Raw genomic sequence first — 21826 nt, 5'->3', positions numbered from 1 at the left:
CCATACGAGATAACGAGATCTAACGTATGTCCACGTTCATGGGTGGGACCAGACACATTCTGCACCATGTTAAACGATACAATATATATATTGTCAATGGGCTTAGTCGTTCATGTCAATAACAGAGCGTCATTGTCCTTTTGGCATGGCGAGAGAGTATGTTTTGCACCCTGTCCGTCCGTCCTTCTGTGTGTGAGTGCAGTGCGTGTGTCATTATGTCTATCTACAGCTAATCTTGGCTTGATCGCAGTGAAACTGGGCGCACACACTCCCTGGATGCCAATTCAGAACCTCAGCCCCAAATTTCTCACATGGTCCAGTTATAGCGCCACCAGGAGGCCAATTTGTGCTAAACATTTCTTTTTTTTACGGTACTCCAACAGATTTTGTCCAAAAATCACACAGATCGGTACACAGAATCTCTATAGTCATTCAACTAAACAGGTCTTTCAGATTTTTCCTATTCCATCCTGATTGCAGTTGCAGGAGTGCTCCGTTTTGAACAAATTGCCTCAAATCATGAACACTGTGTCCGATCGCAGTGGAACTCTGCACACGCATTCACACTATGTTGAAGAACAAATGTCACCCTTTTAAAATTGCCCTATTGTTGCGCCACCAGGAAGCCGGTTTTTGCAAAACATTTTTGGTAATACTTTACTTAAAGTCTATAATGCGTTATAACCGCATTTATAATGGGTTATAATGCACTTATAAGGCATTATAACACTTGTTATACATGTTTATAATTATGCTTAACAACTTATTTCATTTTTCATTTTATTTATTTCAATTATCGTTAACTTTACATGATCACATTAATTTATTTTTCTTTATTCCGTCCGATTTGTCATATTCCATCCTGATTGGCGAATTCCGAACATTGCTGGCTGACAATAACCTACCTGACCTAGTGGAGACCTGTGTTCCAAGCAACACTTTTTCTACCTACTGCATTATGCTTTAATTAATTTTAATGGTTATTAAATGTATTTATTTTGTCAAAGGGCTTAGTCGTTCATGTCAATAACAGAGCCCTAAAAGTCTTACTGAAGAATGAGCAAATATTATACTTTTACACCTTTACTACAATTATTTGAAAACTTTAAGTTACTAGTTAAGTACTTTGTATATTTTTTACACATTGTGATCTGCTATTTTCAAAATATTTTTTATACAAACTTTTGAAAGGGGACATTATTCATATTTACTTTTAGTACTTAAGGATATGTTGCCAATACTTTTACTCAAGTAAACTTAGAATTCTGGACTATTACTTGTAACAGAGTAGTCGTGGCATTGATCATTTTACTGAAGTAACACATGTGAGTAGTTCTTCCACCATTGAATAATTATGACCACAAGCTTAATATGATATACAGTAGTTGGGGGGTATTTGAGAGATATGTGTCGTCACTTTAGCAAGGTACTGGTGCCTACACTTTAAACCAGGCTCAAATAAATGTTATATTGATAAGAAACGTGTAGTTATTATTACAGTATATGAAATCTAACAGTGGACATAAAAGGTGGTGGGGTTCTGGTTGAAAGGCACTACTGTAGCCAATAGCATATTGATTGATTGATTGAATACTTTATTAACAGTTTCAGTTTGCAAAAAAAGCACAGAAAGTACAGCTCTATAAAAAGGAAAACTAAAAGGATTTAACCGTAGAAAGCACTATGGCTTGTTTCCATTGGATCCTGTGTATTCAATTCATCAATACAATACATTATGTTGTCTAATAGCGCTCACTCAGTCATTATATGATTAAAATAACATGAATTGGTACAACAGGATGCTGATGATGGCTCGACTTCAGAAAAAAGTGATGCAGAAAAAGGTGAGTTTTTCTGTTCTTGTTACAGTTCAATGCTTAAGTTAATAAGTAAGTCGTTAGCTGGTGCTACATTTTGTTTGCCTAGGTGTACATCCTCAATATCATATTGTAAAACTATAAATGTACCAGTTGTTACATTACTATTCATGTGGGGATGTACAGATGAGAGCTTTAATTATCATTCATATAATGACATTATTTTCTGTGACGTATTTATCTCAACCACTCTTTTTTTCCTCTTTGCAAGCAGCACAGTTTGTGATGCAGAAAAGGGCAAAGTTGATTCAAGACGCCTCCACAGTCATGGCTATAGTAGACAGTTTAGGAACCACCATGGTTCATCGTGAGATCTATCAAAAGATTCTAGCTGAGAAGACATCTATCGACCAAATGAGAATGCTGTATACAATGGTGCTAGATCAAGGTGCAACAGTCATCAAAGCAGCATTTTATGATGCCCTCAAACAACACCAACCCGACCTGTTGAAGAGCGTTGGTAAGACCAGATGTATTAAATTACTATATTTTATTATTATTTTAGTTTTAGGTATCTCTTTATTTTAAAAAGAAAAATGGCCGGCACACACAACAACCTTAATCTAATTTATAGCAGCAATGCCATAGAGTGAATTTATGTCAAAGCCCAATCACGACGTTGCCATTGCACGTTTCTGCTCTCTTTCTGCTTTCTTGCACGAGCATGCATTTCATCTAGATGTGGTGTGACAAGGCGTGCTGTCAGCAGCAGGTTTGTCACCCGCGCACGTACGCTTAGACCGTTAAACAAGCTGGTGTCAGGGTGTGAGTCCTAACGTAACTTTGGAATGATCCATTGACCCTGTAAAATGGACGGATGTGAATCCTGTCCAAAAACATACCTCCCGTCCACTCCCATTATAGGATCTTGAGAAAAAGCTCCATATCATTTTACCGTGGTGAAAACGAGACATTTTCGATGGGCGATCACTCTGCAATGGCGGATCGCGTTAGAAATGTTATTGTTCCAGTACTTAGACGGGACCCTTGACCATCACGCACGCACCCTTTGTTTACATCCGGGTCCTCGTGGAGCCGTCTACAGCTCTAAACTGCTCAGCATAAACGATCGTGGAACCCCCAGAGGAACAGAAGAAACACTACGATATCACTACAAAATAAAAGGAACACAGCAGTAAACAAAAACGAATTTCACCGATTTGTTTTACGCCTGCAAACCTGTGATGAGGCAATCCTACTATAATTCTACAAGCTCTGTAGTGGTGTAGTGGCATAGTGGTGAGGCCAAAATTGGTTCTGCCCGGTTCTCCTCAGTGGCTGGAGCAGTTGATCTGAATTTGCATAACCTCTGTAGTGGTGTAGTGGTGAGGCCTAAATTGGCTGGAACACTTGATCTGAATTTGCACACAGCCATTGACCATTACCATGCCCACGGATGTCGATGAAATGAAATTTGTCCCTGAAAAAGACTCTTAACCCCTAATTGCTCACAGGCCCTCATTGGAAACAAGACCGTAAGGACTTTCATGAACGGACCTGTTAAAGGAATTATCCTTATATACAGGGCTGCCCAGTTATGGGATGAACTGCCTCCCGGGTTGCCAGATCATGTGCGCATATCCCCCCACAGATAGGTCGACCGGGTATGGACTAGTATAGCTAATTCTGATTCTAAACCCTGTCACTACAAAATAACAAAAGATACAAGTTGTAGTGACTAAGTCCTATACTTTAGCACTACGTGGTTGGCGATGGCTGGGAATTAAGTTTAGACCTGTGTTCAATGACTGTTTAGACTGATGTCCAAAAACATAACATAACAACAAAATGATTTATTCTCTGTAGTTGTCTGTCACTTCAGCATACAAACATGTAACAATCGGCCTTTACTTTGAAAGGAAAACTATTAACTAAAGGAAGAACAAAGGGATCGGCAGGTTTTTAACTTAAATACTTTATAAAATAAAGCCACAAAAATAACAATTGACAAAGCGAAACGGTAAATAATAATACACCTCTTGGTTTTAACTACTGTCCCTGTCTCTTTCCCTAAGAAATAAACAAACAAATCGTCAATCCACAATTATTTCACTTATCCCCTCCCCACCCAAACAATTCCCAATGTCCTTCGGAACCCCTCAGATCACAATCTCATTCAAACATGACCAACACAACCTACTCGGACGTAACGGTGAACGTCACCGCAGACAGACGCTTCAAACAATAACAACAGTTCACGTGTTAGTGTCTAAACACACTGGTAAACAGGCTGGTTTGTTCTTCCCTCCCCCCCGTGCCACACCCCCTACTTGTAAAGTCGGGTGGCACCAATAATCCAATCACCCACAGCACCCAGACCCATTACCCCTCACGTGAATAGGAAATGTCCATATATCTCATAGTTTACAACATGTTACATATCAATCAGATACAATAACATGCATAAGTAAATCAGATGTCACATATCAATCAGATATAATAACATCCATAGATCAAGAAGATAAAAATAATAAATGTGCATTTGTCACAAACATGATGCAAGATAAACAGTCAAACGCACGGGATACAGACAACCAGCCCTCACGAAACACAGTCAAACAGCTATTTGCCTCTCCCACTCAGCAAGACAGCAACACCTGCGCTTGATTAGGGACCTTGTTAAATACCCTGGCAACGTTGGCCTTGCATGACCATGTCCTGCAATGATGTCACCAAAAGAAGAAAACCAACAGAAAAGATATGGCTCATGGTCATAACAATAAAACATGCTGGTGTTTAGACCGCTAACTTTAGTCAACAGTCAGTATTAGACAGACATGTTATTCCATAATTCATACCATTTTACTTTGTTTAATTTGGATAGTATTACTTAAAAGTAATAATACAATACATATTGCACAGCCCTGGACATTAGTTTTAATATGGTCATTATTAATCAAATGGAAACCTGTTCCAAAGTTCAGCAGCTACAGTAGCAGACACATGGACCCCTTTTAAATTAAGAAATACCAAGACCTCTTATGTAAGGACTTTACCATAACATTACATATGTCCTCTGTTCTTTGGCCATTTAGAAACTCTTCCTCCTCAACAACAACTCCAGATGAATCTGAAGACAAAGTCTCAGCGTTTCTTCGGGTGGAAACTAAACGAGGAAAAAGGAAGCTCAACACCTCTGAAAGAGATCTTCACAGAGATCTACATCACAACGGGAGGGAGTGGACAGGGCAATATTGAACATGAGGTCAGACAGATTGAAGCAGTGTCCAGGAAATCAGCCACACAAGAAACGTCAATCAAATATGAAGACATCTTTAAAGCTTTACCTCCAGAAAATGAACCAATCAGAACAGTGATGACAAAGGGAGTGGCTGGCATTGGGAAATCAGTCCTCGTTCAGAAGTGTTCTTTGGACTGGGCAGAAGACAGAGCCAACCAGAGTACTCACTTCATGTTTCCATTCACGTTCCGTGAGCTAAATTCTATGAAGAAGGAGTACAGCTTGGAGCAATTTATTCATGGGTGTTTTGTTGAAACCGAGGGCGTACCAATCTGCAACTTCAATAATCCCAATACTGTGTTCATCTTTGATGGATTAGATGAGTGTAGGCCTCCTCTAAACTTTGACAACAGTGAGATCATAACTGTCACAACGCCAACCACGGTGCCTCTGCTTATCACAAACCTCATCACGGGCAAGCTGCTTCCTTTTGCTCGCATCTGGATAACCACACGACCTGCAGCAGCCAATCAGATCCCTTCTGAACATGTTGACAGGGTGACAGAGGTGAGAGGATTCACTGACCCCCAGAAGGAGGAGTACTTCAGGAAGAGATTCAGTGATGAGAACAAAGCCACAACAATCATCTCACACATCCAGACATCACGAAGCCTCCACATCATGTGTCACATCCCAGTCTTCTGTTGGATCATTGCTGCAGTTCTGCAGAACATGTTGACAGAACATGAGAATGTAGCACTTCCAAAGACCCTGGCTGCGATGTTCATCCACTTCATACTGGTTCATTCTAAACATAAGAAGGCTAAGTACCATAACAAAGCTCATGCACATTCTGACTTGAATCCAGCTCAGGCCATTCTGTCACTGGGAAAACTGGCCTTTGACCAACTGGAGAAAGGCAACCTGATCTTCTATGAAAAAGACCTGAGAGAGTGTGGCATTGATATTGAAGAAGCAGCATTGTACTCAGGAGTGTTCACACAGTTCTTTAAAGAGGAGCATGGGTTGCACACGGACAAGGTGTTCTGCTTTGTCCATCTGAGTGTTCAGGAGTTTCTGGCTGCTCTTTATGTATTTCACTCATTCATCAACACTGGTGTCAACCTACTGCCACATTCCTTCCGGTTGTCTAAGCTCTTTACAAAGAAGGAAAATCGCTTCTACCAGAGTGCTGTAGACAACGCCTTACAGAGTCCAAATGGACACATGGACTTGTTCCTCCGTTTTCTGCTGGGCCTCTCACTGGAGACCAACCAGACACTGTTAGACAGACTGCTTCCTAGTTTGAAGACACGAAACATGTCGCAGACCAATAAGAAGACAATTAAGTACATCAAGAAGATGATCCAGGAGAATCCATCTCCAGAGAGAAGCATCAATCTGTTCCACTGTCTGAATGAGCTGAATGACCATTCTCTAGAGAAGGAGATTCAACAGTACTTGAACTCAGGAAGTCTCTCCACAGCCAAACTCTCTCCTGCTCAGTGGTCAGCTCTGGGCTTCATCTTGCTGTCATCAGAAAAGGATCTGGACGTGTTTGACCTGAAGAAATACTCTGCTTCAGAGGAGGCTCTTCTGGGGCTGCTGCCATTGGTCAAAGCCTCAAACAGAGCTCTGTAGGTGAACTGATAACTTGATACATGTTACATTTTATGTCATCTTATTTTATAGTCAAGGAAATACAAACGTTTATTATAATCACGATTGTTTCTTCAGGCTGAGCGGCTGTAACCTCACAGAGAGATGTTGTGAGCAGTTATCATCAGTTCTCATCTCCAGCTCGTCTAATGTGACAGAACTGGATCTAAGCAATAATGACCTGCTGGATTCCGGAGTAGAGAAGCTCTCTATTGGACTGGGGAGTCCACACTGTAAACTGAAGACGCTCAGGTCAGTATTTCTGAACCTTTTAAACAGAAGAACATTTATACCATGGCTTAAATACACATGGAGTTTACCTGATTAATCTATTCATATCTTATTAGGAGGAGACATACTGTGGAATGCAAATATCAGAGGAAATACAAATCCCTTAAACACTTTTATTAAACTTTAGAGGTCTTTTCAGGTTATTAAAACATTAGAACATGAATTAACACAATCACTGCCAGGTATTCATTAATTAATTCATCCAAAACTGCCAGCGCTTTTTACCTAATTTTGACTTGATCCACAGAGAGTCACAATGTGCACACGGATGTAAACAAAGGCTCTCTGGGAAGGGTCTCGTCTATCCACCGGAACAAAAACATAATGTTCATTTTCACCTTCTATTCTGTTGTTATTGGCAGTTGAATATGGCTTGTTTTCACCAAAAAAAGAAATCCGAGCTAGATGTGTTTTTGTAGATCTCATAACATATAACACATCTTTTTTAGATGACGTCACATCCGTCCATTCGTTTTCTTGCAGTCAAGGAATCATCCATAGGTTGCGGAAGAGCGCCCTCTAGCGTAATTTCTAAGATTTATTTTATTTTATTTTGTATTGACGTAGATCTACGTCAATGACTGTACATGTGTTAAACTAGAGAATAACACAAGGAATATCGCCTTTTATGTCTCGTCCCCCGAATGGTGGGGTGAGTTCGCGTTATATGGGACATAAAAGTCTATTCTTTTTAATAATGTCACCAAAATCAGTCAATATCCTAAAGTGATCTTGGCTTGTAGATATAACACTGAACTAATCAGAATGGAACATACAGAAACTATAATAATTAATCAGTCAACATATATTCATGTGAGCACTGTTTTATTTTCCTACTATAATTTCAGTCCTCTAAAAACATTGCCATCAGTCTGTCAGTCTAGATAGATAGACAGATAGATTTAGATAGATAGATAGACAGATAGATAGATAGATAGACAGATAGACAGATAGATAGAGAAATGCATCAAGCTTTAGAACCAAGACTACAATGCGATGACAACATTACATTACAACAAATGCTTCATGAGAATTAAATTGTGAGTCTTACTGGTATAAGTCAAGTTGTGTCATTTGCCGTTGGTGAATAGTTTAAAACTAATTAATTCCTCCACACACATATTTCTGTGTTGTCACTGATGTTGTATCCTACTGACTCACCTGCCTGTGAGGAGCCCCCACCAGGAGGACGTAGAGCCTTCGTCCTACTCCTTCCGCCCAACACTCCCCGCTGACAGGTGCCGCCCCAGCCCGTAGGAGGACGTTCAATGACCAATATCACCCTCCCCACCCGGCTTCCATCCCGCTCGCGGGGATGGGGCGTATGGGAGGATAATCCCTCCTGGACGCTATTGGTGGAACGTCTAGGCTGAAGTCTTGTTGTGATGCCAATTACCATTTCCCCCATGTAGCCCCTCCCTGACCACTGCTGATTGGTCTTGGGTATTAGATGAGTCATCTAGCTTGGTGTGTCCCCCAATGACCCCATGTGACCTAGGCAAACATTCAGCAGAATAGCAGATCTATACTGTAAGTTCATAATGCGTCGCAGTGTGACGCGTTGTGAGCTTTCAGATCACTTGTTTGGTGTAGATGGAAAAAGGAAATGACCAGGTATAGACCCTGTCAACTAAGTATATAGGGTTGAAGTGGTTACCCACTAAAACATATATATTTTGTTCACTGTAGTCCCCAGGACTCTATACTAGGCCCACTCCTGTTTTCGCTGTAGGCCTACACTAAAAATATTAAAATAGGCGCTCACAACGCGCCACAACACCAGGCCATTGCATTTGAACTACTTTTTGTATTAGTTTGGTTAGTGTTGTTTCTCTTAACTACTGCTGCTAGATTTCCTGTCTCCAGTTCCATGTTAGGCAGTGTTTAGATCCAGAGTCAAATTTAACAAGTTAAACTCCTAGAACATTATTTCATTGTAAATGACATCTAAAGACCTGAAGAACTAGGCACCACACTGCAGTAATAAAGGGGTATTAAACTCAATTCTCCATTCTGCCCACCTGGAGGCTTTCCATGTTGGGGGAGGGAGGAGCTGTTATATCAGTTATAACTTAATATGTTTTTAAAAGGCAATGGCCGCGTTTCCCAACGAGATTCGTAGAGATGCTGCGTTGAGCATCTGCGCAGGTTCTACGACGGGTCTTACGTGTGTCCACACAATCTGCGCAGTACCATAGCAGCCACGTAGATTTCAGCTCATGCGCTGCCTACGCAGCCTGCGTAAGAGCCTGGGACCCGGCGAAACCAACGCTCTACCCTCATTAGTAGCAGCTGGTTCTGCCCAACGTGCAATCGCTTCCCACGTCCATGGCGTTACGTTTCTGCTAAAACTACATTTGGGAGACAGAATGGCGTATCCTACTCTCCTCCTACTTCTGCGAGAGGCGTAGCCCTGCAGTGCTCTCCTACGAAGCATTTTGTTACTAGCGCCCTGGGGCGGTAGTAACACCCCGTAGCGAAATAGATCTATGAAAAGACCGACCGACCGACCACACACACACACACACACACACACACACACACACACACACACACACACACATTTAATTTATGTATATGTATATATATATATATACACATATATATATATATATATATATATATATACACATATATATATATATATATATATATATATATATATATATATATATATATATATATATATATATATATATATATATATATACACACACACACACACACACACACACACACACACATATATATATATATATATATATATATATATATATATATATATATATATATATTATATATATATATATATATATATATATATATTGCGGCCGGGCCGGTGCGTAACGACAGCTTGCAGATCTTTTTTTTTTGGGTAGGGTGAGCGTCCTCTATGCATGAACCCGAAGTTTACAAATTGTACTGTACTCTCACGAATGATCTCTGATCTGATCATCTGATAAAAAATATTAAGCAAGCCAAGTTAACTAAAGGACGTAAGACCCCAGTTCCCCTCACAAAGTCACAGCTGACGTCTGCAAGATATAAATGTATATGAAAAAAAATTAAACTACCAAAAGTAACGGCTTTCTATATGGTTCGTCCACTAGCCTAGCGGTCTAGGCGTATATCACACAATTTGGGAATCCAGCATGATAGCTGTCGCGGGTTCGACTCCTAGTACCGACGACCTTTACTGTGTCTCTCTCCCCTTTTACTGTCCGTCTATTGTCCTGTCCAAATAGAGGCAAAAAAGCCCCTAAATAGCCAGGTCTTTTGCACGCCCTTTCTCGTTTTGTGTTGTTGAAAGTCTATTCTCGGAGGTGGGAAGCCTCTCAGCACCCCACCTACTCTGTAAAATACACTTTTTGGGCAGAAAATAAAATATGTCAGCGAGACGGAAATTATTTTTATTTACTCCACAGTGCCCTCTACAGATTTTGGTTAATGGTAAGTTCAATCCTACAGATCTGTAGAGGGCACTGTGGAGTAAATAAAAATAATTTCCGTCTCGCTGACATATTTTATTTGCTGCCCAAAAAGTGTATTTTACAGAGTAGTTGGGGTGCTGAGAGGCTTCCCACCTCCGAGAATAGACTTTCAACAACACAAAACAGCCTTTGCTTTGGTGAGTAGCTAAATGGTTTTGTTTATTTTTACTACTCTTGAGCACTCGCAGGGCAGCGGAATTCCTTGTACAATCGCAGAGCGAGGGGTCTTCCAGGGCGTTAGAGGGAACACACTAACGCTCTGAACCAGGGCTGCGCTGCTTAGTCCTTTATGCATGAACCCGAAGTTTACAAATTGTACTCTCACGGATGATCCGATCGTCTGATAAAAATATTAAGCATATGGCAAGTTAACTAAAGGTATATAAATGATGCTGAGCTAAACATGTTTCCTAAATTTCGAAGTTTTATAGTTAAACGTTATGATGAAAGTCCCCAGTTCCTCTCACAAAGTGACAGCTGTTGCGCTCAACATTTTTATGAATGGTTAAAAAATCTTTTGAAACTAGCAGATCTACAAGCTCACAACGCTTCACAAGCTTGTAGATCTGCTATTTTCAAAATATTTTAATACATATTAAATTTGGGAAATGGGACATTCTGCATACCTTTACTTTTGGTATTTTAAGTATATTTAATTTACTTGCATAATGGGGACACTTTAGTGTTTTATTTAACTTGCAGATGTCAACTCACCACTGTAATTTCATTCATAAATATATTATTCAAAAGTTGTATTTGGAGTGGACTGCTTCAGGACATCTGACAGTTGGCTCTGGTATTTTTATGATCCATTTCACTTTCGCAAAGGGTGTTTAAACTGCAGTGTAGCGGCAGACAGCACTACGTCGTTTACGTCGGCTTTACGTAGACTTCGTCCAGGAGGTCTTTACGTCTATGCTGTCTCGCGAATGTAGTTTTAGCACACACGTAATGAGAACCTACGACGGTGGTGCCTCCTGAAGCCAGTTTAGATGCCACGTAGAGCACACACAGCTGCCACTAATGAAGATAGATCGTGGCGGGGTTGCTACTGCGCATGTGCGTGGAGGCTCTCACGCAGCTTCTAGGCTGCGTCTGAGCTCAAAGTCGTTTGGGAAACCTGGCCATTGTAATGCAATGTAAAACCAGATGCTGTGCTGTGGTGACCCTGATGGGAATTCCTTTTTCCGTAAATTAATGTCCTACTTCTTCATACTACAGTGTCACACTAAATTAGCAAAAATAGCCGATCTACAAGCTTACAAAGCGTTGGGATGCGAAGCGGTATGAGCTTGTAGAGTGTGTCTGTGGGTTTTATAAATATTGAACCAACAAAAGCTTGTGACTAAACCATAATTACATTGGATGGATACAGGACAGGTGGGCACTAGGGACATCTGGGCACCTCGATGTAAAATTGGCTATTTTGTCCAAAATGTTAAAACAAATCAATATTTGAAAAATGGTCTTAAGTAATGTAAAGTATACATGATGGGAACCTGCACGGTATACCATCATTATCAGACTTGATTTTATCCTTCAACTTCTTGTTTGTGCCCCAAAACGACTGGATATACAGGTTTTGTAGCAATTTGTAGCAATATTAGACCTTAAATGTCTAATGTTTAAGCATGTTCTACTTCTAATCATGTATATTTTAACAATTTTCCATCCAGTCTGACACCTCTGAGCAGGAGGAGGGGTAAACCCTCCATTCAGGGAACAATGTATCACAGTGTGGTTGCAGACTAAAGCAACCATGTGCTAAAGATGTAATCACAGAGCTATCCGCTTGATGAATTATAATGAAGAGTGCATTCAGATATAATACAACAAAAAGGCTAAATGGCACCATCAGCATCTCCAGTGAAGTTGTAGTAGCCTACAGGTGTAAACATGTGTTTACAAGAAAACATAAGAAGTGGGTTTCAGGTTAGCTGATCTGATTCTGAACACAGCCAATACACACAGTTGTCAACAGTTTCAGTAAAATTGTTAATTTGTTAACTCATTAACTCAACAATAACATTTCATATAATCATACAACAGGACAAAGGTGAGATAGTAAGCAGGGTATACAGCACTGCAGGGAGATCCAGCAGACGCTAGAAGTACTAACTACCAGTGCTTGTTTGCTTTGTGACACCACCATGTCTTACTTGCGTGTGAATACAGACAATATTAAAAAAGGGCTGAATAGCCGGTGTAAAAACACGAATCGGCTGATTACAAGCCAATCTACAAGCTTGTAGATCGGCTATTTAGAAATAAATATAAAGTGAAAGTTTTGGAATATTTGCATAAATGAACACACAGTATCCCCTATAACAGTGGTTCTCAAAACTTTTAATTTCAAGGACCCCCAGTTTGACCACTATTATTATAATTAAAAAATGGCAGATCTACAAGCTCACAATACAGTATGTCACTTATTATTAGAATATATTCCTATTAGTTTTCTTAAAAAATAAAAAAATAGCACCTACAAGCTTGTAGATCTATATAATTTCACATTTATACATCTTAGGTCATGATTGAATATGACACATGTCTAACAACGTTGTGTTGTTGTTGTTAAGAACACTGACTATGTAAGACTATGAAATGTGCAGACTTCATTAAAAAAAAGACATTTGGGGTCCTTACAAATGCCTTGTTGACAGCACTATCATCAGTGTTGGATTCATGTGTATTTTCAGACAGTTAACCACTTAAACCATCAATACTTAGAAAACTTGTACTTGATCTACTATTTTTCCCTCTACACCAAACCTCTTTGCCAAAAATAGCCTGTATTCATGATGTATCTTTTATGTTTGGTTCTCTGGGTTCGTTCCTCGAAATGTAGTGGCGTGAAAGTCATAATGTAACACCCTGTGTGTGTGTGTGTGTGTGTGTGTGTGTGTGTGTGTGTGCGTGTGCGTGTGCGCGTGCGCGTGTGCGCGTGTGTGTGTGTGTAGGTTGTCAGGCTGTATGATCTCAGAGAAAGGCTGTTCTTATCTGGTCTCTGCTCTGAGGTCCAACTCCCATCTGAAAGTGTTGGATTTGAGCGTCAATCATCCAGGAGACATCGGCATAAGGAATCTGTCTGCTCTACCACTGACTCTCAGGTATGGAGAGAACCAGTGTGTTCTAGTAGGTTTAGAGGGAATCATAGTGTGATGCTGTATGGTATTGTTTAATGCTGTAAAATCATTATCAATCAATGTTTCTAGTATCAAATCTAATATTCACCGCTCACTTTGTCTCTCCTCCAACCCCAGTGTGGACCATTGTGGAAAGTCCAGGCTGAAACCAGGTGTGATGAAGTGTAAGTGTGTATTCCGTTTCATTCCTGAAATTAAAGCAGCACACATCCAGATATTTACTTTACTTTATTTATTTATTTGATCTGGAGAATGCTCCTTAATGAAGGCTAAAACATGATGTATGTATTGCGTACACAAGATTAAGTGTAAATATGCCGTCTTTAGCGAAAGCTCATTTCCATCCGTAGTCCCCAAAACATACAAACATAACAATAGAAATACATAGTTAACAAAACGCTCAATCATAATCAGACAGAGGCCTGTTACAAATATTTAAGAAAGTCTAAGTACAATTTACAATTTAGGTATTTAGCAGACGCTCTTAATCCAGAGCGATTTACAGTAAGCAAGGACAATTTAAGATGATCAAATTCATAGCAATAATAATCTACTAATAAACTAATACATAAGTAAACCATTAACCTATCATCAGTCTAACCGTAGAATATAAGAAAAGTAAATAATCTGTATATTGCAACTATATTAAACACTGTGCTGCGGGCTAAGGTGGAGTCTCAAGAGTTGAGTCTTCAGATTACGGCAGAAAATTCTAATTGCAATGGGGAGTTCATTCCATAGTTTAGGAGCCAGAAGGGAGAAGAGTCTGGGACGTGTGGAGCGTTGGCCCGGATATTTTAGCGAAGGTTCTGACAGCTTCCCTGTGTTAGCTGATCTAAGAGAGCGGGAGGGGTTGTAGGGTTGGATCAGGCTTTGAAGATATGGGGGTGCCATACCTTTGGTTGCTTTGTAGGCCAACATCAGTGTTTTGTACTCTGTGTGGGCAGTAAATGGGAGTCAATGGAGGGAGCGGAGAAGGGGGGAGACATGTGAAATTTTTGACTGGTTGAAGACCAAGCGTGCTGCTGCATTCTGGATCATTTGGAGAGGCTTAAGTGCACATGCCGGGAGGCCAGTAAGGAGAGAGTTACAACAGTCACATTTTGATATGACTGATGTCTGGATAAGGAGCTGACTGTCCAGGACAACACCACGGTTCATGGCTGTTGGAACCGAAGTCACCAGGGCGTTGTCTATGGAAATAGTTAGATCCTGCGTGGGGCAGGACTTAGCTGGGAAGAAGAGAAGCTCAGTCTTGTCTGGGTACAGCTTGAGGTGGAGAGAAGACCTCTACTGTGAGATGCGATGCGCTCTTCCACCTGAGTTGCATAGGGGGGAAGGATAGAAACAGTTGAGTGTCATCGGCACAGCAGTGATAAGATTGTGAGCAGAGATGACAGGGCCAAGAGATTTAGTGTACAGGGAAAAGAGGAGGGGGGCAAGTACAAATCTCTGGGGGACCCCAGTAAGGAGGGTGCGGAAGGAGGAGAGCAAACCTTTCCGAGGAACCTGGTAGGTCTGATCAGTTAGGTAGGAGGAGAACCTCTTTAGAGTCGTCCCAGCGATGCCTAGGTCAGCAAGGGTGTCCAGGAGCATCTGGTGGTTCACTGTGTCAAATGCTGCTGATAGGTCTAGTCTAGAAGAATCAGGACTGCAGAGTAGGAGGCAGCGTGGGCAGCATGTAGTGCTTCTGTGACTGCAAGGAGTGCAGTTTCCATGGAGTGGGCCGGTTTGAATCCTGACTGGTTGGGATCCAGCAGGTTGTTTTGTGAGAGATGGAGAGAAAGCTGGTTGGAAACAACACGTTCAAGAGTTTTGGAAAGAAAAGAATGGAGTGATACCGGTCTGTAGTTCTTGAGGTCTGAGGAGTCAAGAGTTTTTTTTTTTTTTGAGGAGTGGCGTTACTCTGGACACAGCCTGAAGTTACAGATGTGTTGATGATGGAGGTAATGAAGGAGAGCAGATCAGGTGCAATGGGGAAGGAATGGGGTCAAGAAGACAGGTGGTAGGTCTAGAGGAGGTCACTAGTTTTAGAACCTCACTGGAGAGAAAGGAGAGAAGGAGGACAGGCATGATATGTTGGGGTTAGCATTGGGTGAGTCAGACACTTCTTTAAAGGGAAGATGGGAAAAGGAGCTGCTGATGTCGTCAACCTTCTTCTTAAAGTAGGTGACAAAAGTGTCAGCTGAAAGGGATGAAGGTGGGATTTGGGGGGAGGGGGGTTAAGGAGGGAGGAGAAAGCTTCCTTAGGTTAGAGGCACAGGATTGAATCTTGGTGTGGTAAAACGAGGATGTAGCAGTGGATAGTGAGAGGGAGAAGGCAGAAAGGAGTGAGTGAAAGTGGGAGAGGTCATCTGGTTGCTCTGTCTTGCGCCTTTTCCTTTCAGCTGCCCTGAGAGCTGTTCGCTCAGCTCTGAGGGTTTCAGATAACCACGGAGCCGGCGGACATGGGCGTGCTGTTCTGGAAGAGAGAGGAGAGTGACGGTTAAACACAGATGAGATAGTGGAGAGTAAGGATGAGGTTTCAGGTGAGAGAGAGGGGAAGGAATCCAGGGAGGGTAGAGAGGAGAGTGTAGAGGACGAGAGAATGGAGGGGTTTTAGGGACAATAATAATAATAATAACTTGGATTTATATGCGCCTTTCAGAAACCCAAGGACGCTTTACAGTACACAAAATAACAAATTAATTGCCAAAAGCCTGGGTAAATAAATGTCTCTTCAGTGCGGACTTGAAGGAGTCCAATGTTGGCATCTGGCGAATCTCCATTGGGAGAGAGTTCCAGAGGTCAGGGGCTGCCACGCTGAAAGCTCTATCGCCAAGGGTCCGCCTGTTGCTACGAGGGGTGGTGAGAAGCCCCGAGTCGGAAGACCTCAGGTCCCGCTCTGGGATGTAATTGTCGAGGAGGTCCGAGAGGTACCCTGGGGCTAGGGCATGGAGAGCTTTATAGGTGAGGAGGAGTAGTTTGTATGTGATGCGGAACTTAACCGGAAGCCAGTGGAGGTGTTTGAGGGTGGGGGTGATGTGCTTCCAGCGTTTGGTGCGGGTGAGCACTCTGGCAGCTGAATTTTGCACATACTGCAATCTGTCCAGGGTTTTATTGGGGAGCCCGAACAGGACACCATTACAGTAATCCAGGCGGGAGGAGATGAAAGAGTGGATGAGGGTCACAGCGGTAGAGTCTGAGAGTGACGGCCGGAGTCGTTTTTGAGGTGGAAGAAGGCGGCTCTGGTGACGGATTTGATGTGGGATTGATAGGAGAGGGTAGAGTCCAAGATAACACCCAGGTTGCGAACCTCAGCGGATGGAGAGATGGAGCCGTCATCCACATGGAGGAGGAAATCGCCAATCCTCTGGAGCTGCGCCTTGGGACCCATGACCATGAGTTCTGTTTTCTTGCTGTTGAGTTTTAGTAGGTTGGTGGTCATCCAGGTCTTTATTGCATGGAGGCAGTTGACAATGGATTGTGGAGGTAGCAGAGTGGTTGGTGTGGTGCTGAGATACAACTGGGACCTCAGGTTACGTTGAGTGGTGACGGTATGAGGGTGAGTAGGTTTAGGTGGGAGAGTAGAGAGAGAGGGGGAGAAGGTTATGAAGTAATGGTCAGAGGTATGTAGGGGTAACAGAGAGGTTAGAGGGAGAACACAAGGTCCATTACATTACCAGCTCTATGAGTGGGAGGAGAAGGAGACAGGGAGAATGAAGACAGGAGGGACGTAACAGGAAGATACTTCTCTGCAGTAGGTAGGTTGACGTCACCCTGTAGAATGAGGGGGTTTCATCCACCGGAAAGGAGCTGATCAGAGAATCTAGTTCTTCCAGGAAGTTCCTAAGTAGTAGTAAGTCCAGTAATTAAAGGGCAGAGGTTGGACCAAATTGTATTATTTTGTTTCTCAACTGATTTTGACTGGAAATTAATCAATTCCCTGACCTCAAAAACATAGGATTAGACACTTTGTTTACATTCATAGCTCTATTAGTTTGGAAGATATGCCAATTTTTGGAATTAAATACTCACAATGGCGGCCATCTTGGATTTAGGGTATTAGCAGTGAGCAGATCAGGGTAGATTTTTTATCCTGGCTAGTAGAGCTAATTTCCAGTCAAAATCAGTTGAGAAACAAAATAATACAATTTGGTCCAACGTGAGTGTTTTTTTTACTTGAATTACCGGGGGCTGTTAGTGACACGATAGTTCACTTTGTGATACAAGCGCCAAATTTTCCACAAAGTTTCTTCTGGACCTACTTTTTCACAAAAGCCCATTAGCCATCCAAAAAAAAAAAACAATATGGCTGCCATTTTCCAAAATGGCTGCCGGCGAAAGACATGCTATGTGGTTTTTGACCTGGATTAATGATTGGATAATCCAATTTTGACTATTTTGGCTTCAGAATATAGTTTTGACTCCGCCCCACGGAAATCATTTTGGCATCAGAATATAGTTTTGACTCCCCCCCCACCCCCTCCCCCCGTTAGCCAAGCAAAAAAATATATATATCACTGCCATTTTCCAAAATGGCTGCCAGCTAAAGACATTTAGCATGTTTTTTTTTTACCTGGATTGAAATTATTTTGGCATCAGAATATAGTTTTGACTCTCCCCCACCCCCTCCCCCGTTAAAAAAATATATATATGACTGCCATTTTCCAAAATGGCTGCCTGCGAAAGACATTTTATGTGTTTTTTTACCTGGATTGTCTTTTGATAATCCAAATGTTTTCTGAGGGTGTACTGTCAAAAGGTTGCGCAGAATGCGCACCACTGAGCTAAGGGACTAACGGGATACAGGTGGAGAAGGTAACGAGACAAGACAGGAAACGTTACGACAAAATAAAACAAACACAACAGTAGGCTAAAGTAAAAACTAAGTAACCACTTAAAACAGGACAAACTAACACATTACAAAACAGTACTGTACTGTTAGTGTACAGCACTGTACTTTACTCTACTGTACTGTTCTGTTATTGTACAGCATAGTACTGTACTGTACAGTACTGTACTGTATTGCTATTGTACAGCACAGTACTGTACTGTGCTGTACTGTATTGTTATTGAACAGCACTGTACTGTACTGTATTGTTGTTGGTTACCAGTTCACGATTTAGTGAAGAATCTAGGCCCTGAAAAATCCATTGGCATCCTTTTCTTTCACGCTTTCACTGGATGTGAGGTCGTGTCAGCCTTTCGTGGGAAAAGGCAAAAAGACAGAAACCCGGTAAGTGTGGCCTGAAGTGTCTCATGTCTTCCAGAAGCTCAGTCAATACCCACCAGTAACAGTGCATGACAAGAACAGCACTAGTGATGTGGTTGATGATGCAAGATTTTACCTGTTTACATGGAAGCCGAAGTCCTATGATGCCAATCTACCTACAAGGGCATCTCTTGCACATCATGTGAAGCGTGCCACTTATCAAGTTGCCCGTGTCTGAAGCCAGGCAGCTGTATGTCAAATGCATACAGAGAGCCCTGCAGCTGGGGATGGCGAGCAGAGGATGACATTTGGCAAGTAGCGTGGATAACACTCTAGCAATTGCCCAGATATGTGAACAACTGACAAAATGCCGGTGCAAGACTGAATGTCGTGGTAGATGCAAGTGCTACCGCTTTGGCCTTCAGTGCACACAGCTGAGTGCCTGCAAATGTGACGATTAGAACAATTTGTGATCCAGGCATGGGGGGGGGGGTAAAAACTCATATGTTGATACCAAAATAATCAAAATCCAGTCACAATCCAGGTCAAAATACACATAAAATGTCTTTCCCCAGCAGCCATTTTGGAAAGTGGCAGCCATAATGTTTTTTTTCTTGCGTGGCTAACGAGGGGAGGGGGCGGGGGGAGTCAAAACTATATGTTTATACCAAAATAATCAAAATCCAATCACAATCCAGGTCAAAATACACATAAAATGTCTTTCGCCAGCAGCCATTTCGGAAAATGGCAGCCATATTGTTTTTTTTTTGCGTGGCTAACAGGCTTTTCTGCAAAAGTAGGTCCTAGGCATTGTTTATGCCAAAAGTGAACTATTGTAACGTAAAAATAGACTTAAGGGCCCGCACTAAAGGGTCCCTGTGGGACGATAGAGCACAATGATGGTGAGAGGGACCGGTTGTGTTATTGAAATAGCATGACATTCACATGTGGAAAGAGAAAGGTGAGAGAGATTTAAAACACGGAAATTCCATTTGGAGTAAACCTGTACCACCCCCACGACCTGGGGGGGGGGGGGGGGGGGTGGGAGGGGGGGGTATATGAAGCAGAGAGGGCAGCAGGGGTAGCAGTGTTGTCTTGGGTAATCCAGGTTTCTGTTAGAGCAAGGAATTGCAGAGACTTGAGGGAGGCCTGGGCTGAAATGAATTCAGGTTTCTTCTTCATGGTGACAGTTCCAGAGACCTCCCTCCACAACTGACTGGGTGAACAAGTTGGATAGACTAGAAGCTCAGCGGGGCCGAGCGTCTAGCGCCCGCGCCCACGTAGCGCCCGCGGCCACTTCGCAGCGCATATAAGTGGCGTAGCGTCATGAAGGCCAGTGGGGCCGTGGCTCGGTCAGTGTAGACCCTGTAGCGCGTCTGATATGTGGCATAGAGGGGCGGATTTTAAATCTCCAGAGGAAACTTCCGTGGGCTACCATTGGTTCAGCGATGTGTGCGGCCGCCCTGCGGCCCCTCCTCCTCCACCAATGTGCAGTATTGAGAGCCCTGATGTCACATCATTTGGAGCGATGGCCATTGCACTCTGGTTGGTTGGGGTACACCTAGGGCCCAGGTAGAACCCACTTAAAGCCTGCATGGGCAAACCCAGTTAGGACCCGCCTCGGTCCCACATAAACGTGGCTAGTTGGGGCCCACCTAAGGGCCAGGTAGAAGCTACTTATAGCCCGCATTGGCATCGCAGTTAAGACCCACCTCGGCCCCACATAGAATTGCCTAGGTGGGGCCCACCTAAGGACCGTTTCAGTGGTCACAAACGGTGCAAGGGTGACCACCTCATTTGGTAGCATGCAGGGGCCTTAAGCAGCAGTAATGTAACACAAGCTTAACACTGTAGAACCGAAATTAGCAGAAATGACTACATTTCCCATGATGCCCTCTGAATGGTGCAGCAACACGTCACTGCCAATACGTTACATTGTGTCACAAAAACCCACAAAATACACTAAAATGAAACTCTTCAACAGGCTAATTAGGTAGCATTGATGAGATTTACCAGACTAACTTCATACAGGTCGTTGGTAAGATGTGTAACATAGCTGTTTGAGCACGACAACAGCGTTAGCATTAGCCGCATGCTAACGCTACTCGTTCGTTAGCTTAGCTACACGCTAACGGCACTCGTTCGTTAGCTTAGCTACACGCTAACGGCTCATTATAGGCAGCTCTTGGCTAATAGGCATTTAACCCAACTAACGGCAACACAGTAATGGACATAAACATTGACATATATGCTTTAGAGACCAATAGCAGGCTGCATTAACAACAAGCAGCAAAAGAATCCAAGTAGCAGGCCACGTTAGCAGCTAATGCTGTGTACAATGAGGGTTGGCAGGTGTGTTTTTTAGGGCTTATGTGGGCGCACCATCTACAATGGACTAACTGAGCAGGAATATTAACATCCAGCACACTAACGTTCGTTGTTGACAAAGTGATTGCACAGCCGCTTCAGCCATGACAACAACGTTAACGTTAGCTACATGCTAACATTGAAAGTGCGTTAGCATTAGCCGCATGCTAAGGGCTCATGTTAAGCACCCATGGGCAGTAATCATTGAAATACAACGAACGCTATCACAGTAGTGGACATAAACATTGGTTACATTAGTAGCAGGCTGTAGTGACGTCAAAGTGTTGACAATATGAATGACAGGGCAATTTATTAGAGAAATGAGGGTGATTGTGCTGTCGTGTCCACCTCAGCGCGCACAACTCTCACGGAGCCCTGTTGTTGCTGCGTCTGGCTGTGATGGCGACAGCAAGCTCTCTGCGATGCTGCTGTCTGTAAACTGGCCTCAGGATGACACGACCAATGAGAGTGAGCGCTTTCGTTGTTGCTAAGATACGTGTATGGCACATAGCGGCTGTGGCCCATAGCTTGTGGATCTCTGTCACATGATTGGCGTAGCCTGCGTTGCCAGGTCTGCCTTTTGTATAAGCGATTTTAGTCCTATTTGGGCGCGCATTTGG

At 42.5% G+C, this 21826-nt stretch overlaps 2 protein-coding genes across 3 annotated transcripts in view; both read left to right on the top strand.

Moving 5' to 3' along the window:
- Positions 1-21826, top strand: part of LOC308098960 (NLR family CARD domain-containing protein 3-like) — a 189232-nt gene that overhangs the window by 84114 nt on the left and 83292 nt on the right. The gene's annotated exons all lie outside the window — the stretch shown is intronic.
- LOC308098959 (NLR family CARD domain-containing protein 3-like) overlaps positions 1-21826 on the top strand; it is a 44388-nt gene that overhangs the window by 13871 nt on the left and 8691 nt on the right. For both annotated transcript variants that reach the window (XR_013934337.1, XM_080447431.1), the window contains exons 3-8: positions 1799-1844; positions 2092-2337; positions 4913-6695; positions 6796-6969; positions 13460-13609; positions 13763-13809. Coding sequence is in view for 1 of the 2 variants with exons in the window: in XM_080447431.1 (XP_080303557.1) it covers positions 1799-1844; positions 2092-2337; positions 4913-6695; positions 6796-6969; positions 13460-13609; positions 13763-13809 (2446 nt within the window). In the remaining variant the exon portion in view is untranslated. The remainder of the gene's footprint in view (positions 1-1798; positions 1845-2091; positions 2338-4912; positions 6696-6795; positions 6970-13459; positions 13610-13762; positions 13810-21826) is intronic.

This window comes from Gymnoscopelus braueri (genome assembly GCF_963280865.1).
Source record: "Gymnoscopelus braueri genome assembly, chromosome: 13".
Taxonomy (NCBI): domain Eukaryota; kingdom Metazoa; phylum Chordata; class Actinopteri; order Myctophiformes; family Myctophidae; genus Gymnoscopelus; species Gymnoscopelus braueri.
The sequence above is the reverse complement of the archived record's forward strand: the minus strand, read 5'-3'. Positions and strand labels throughout refer to the sequence as shown.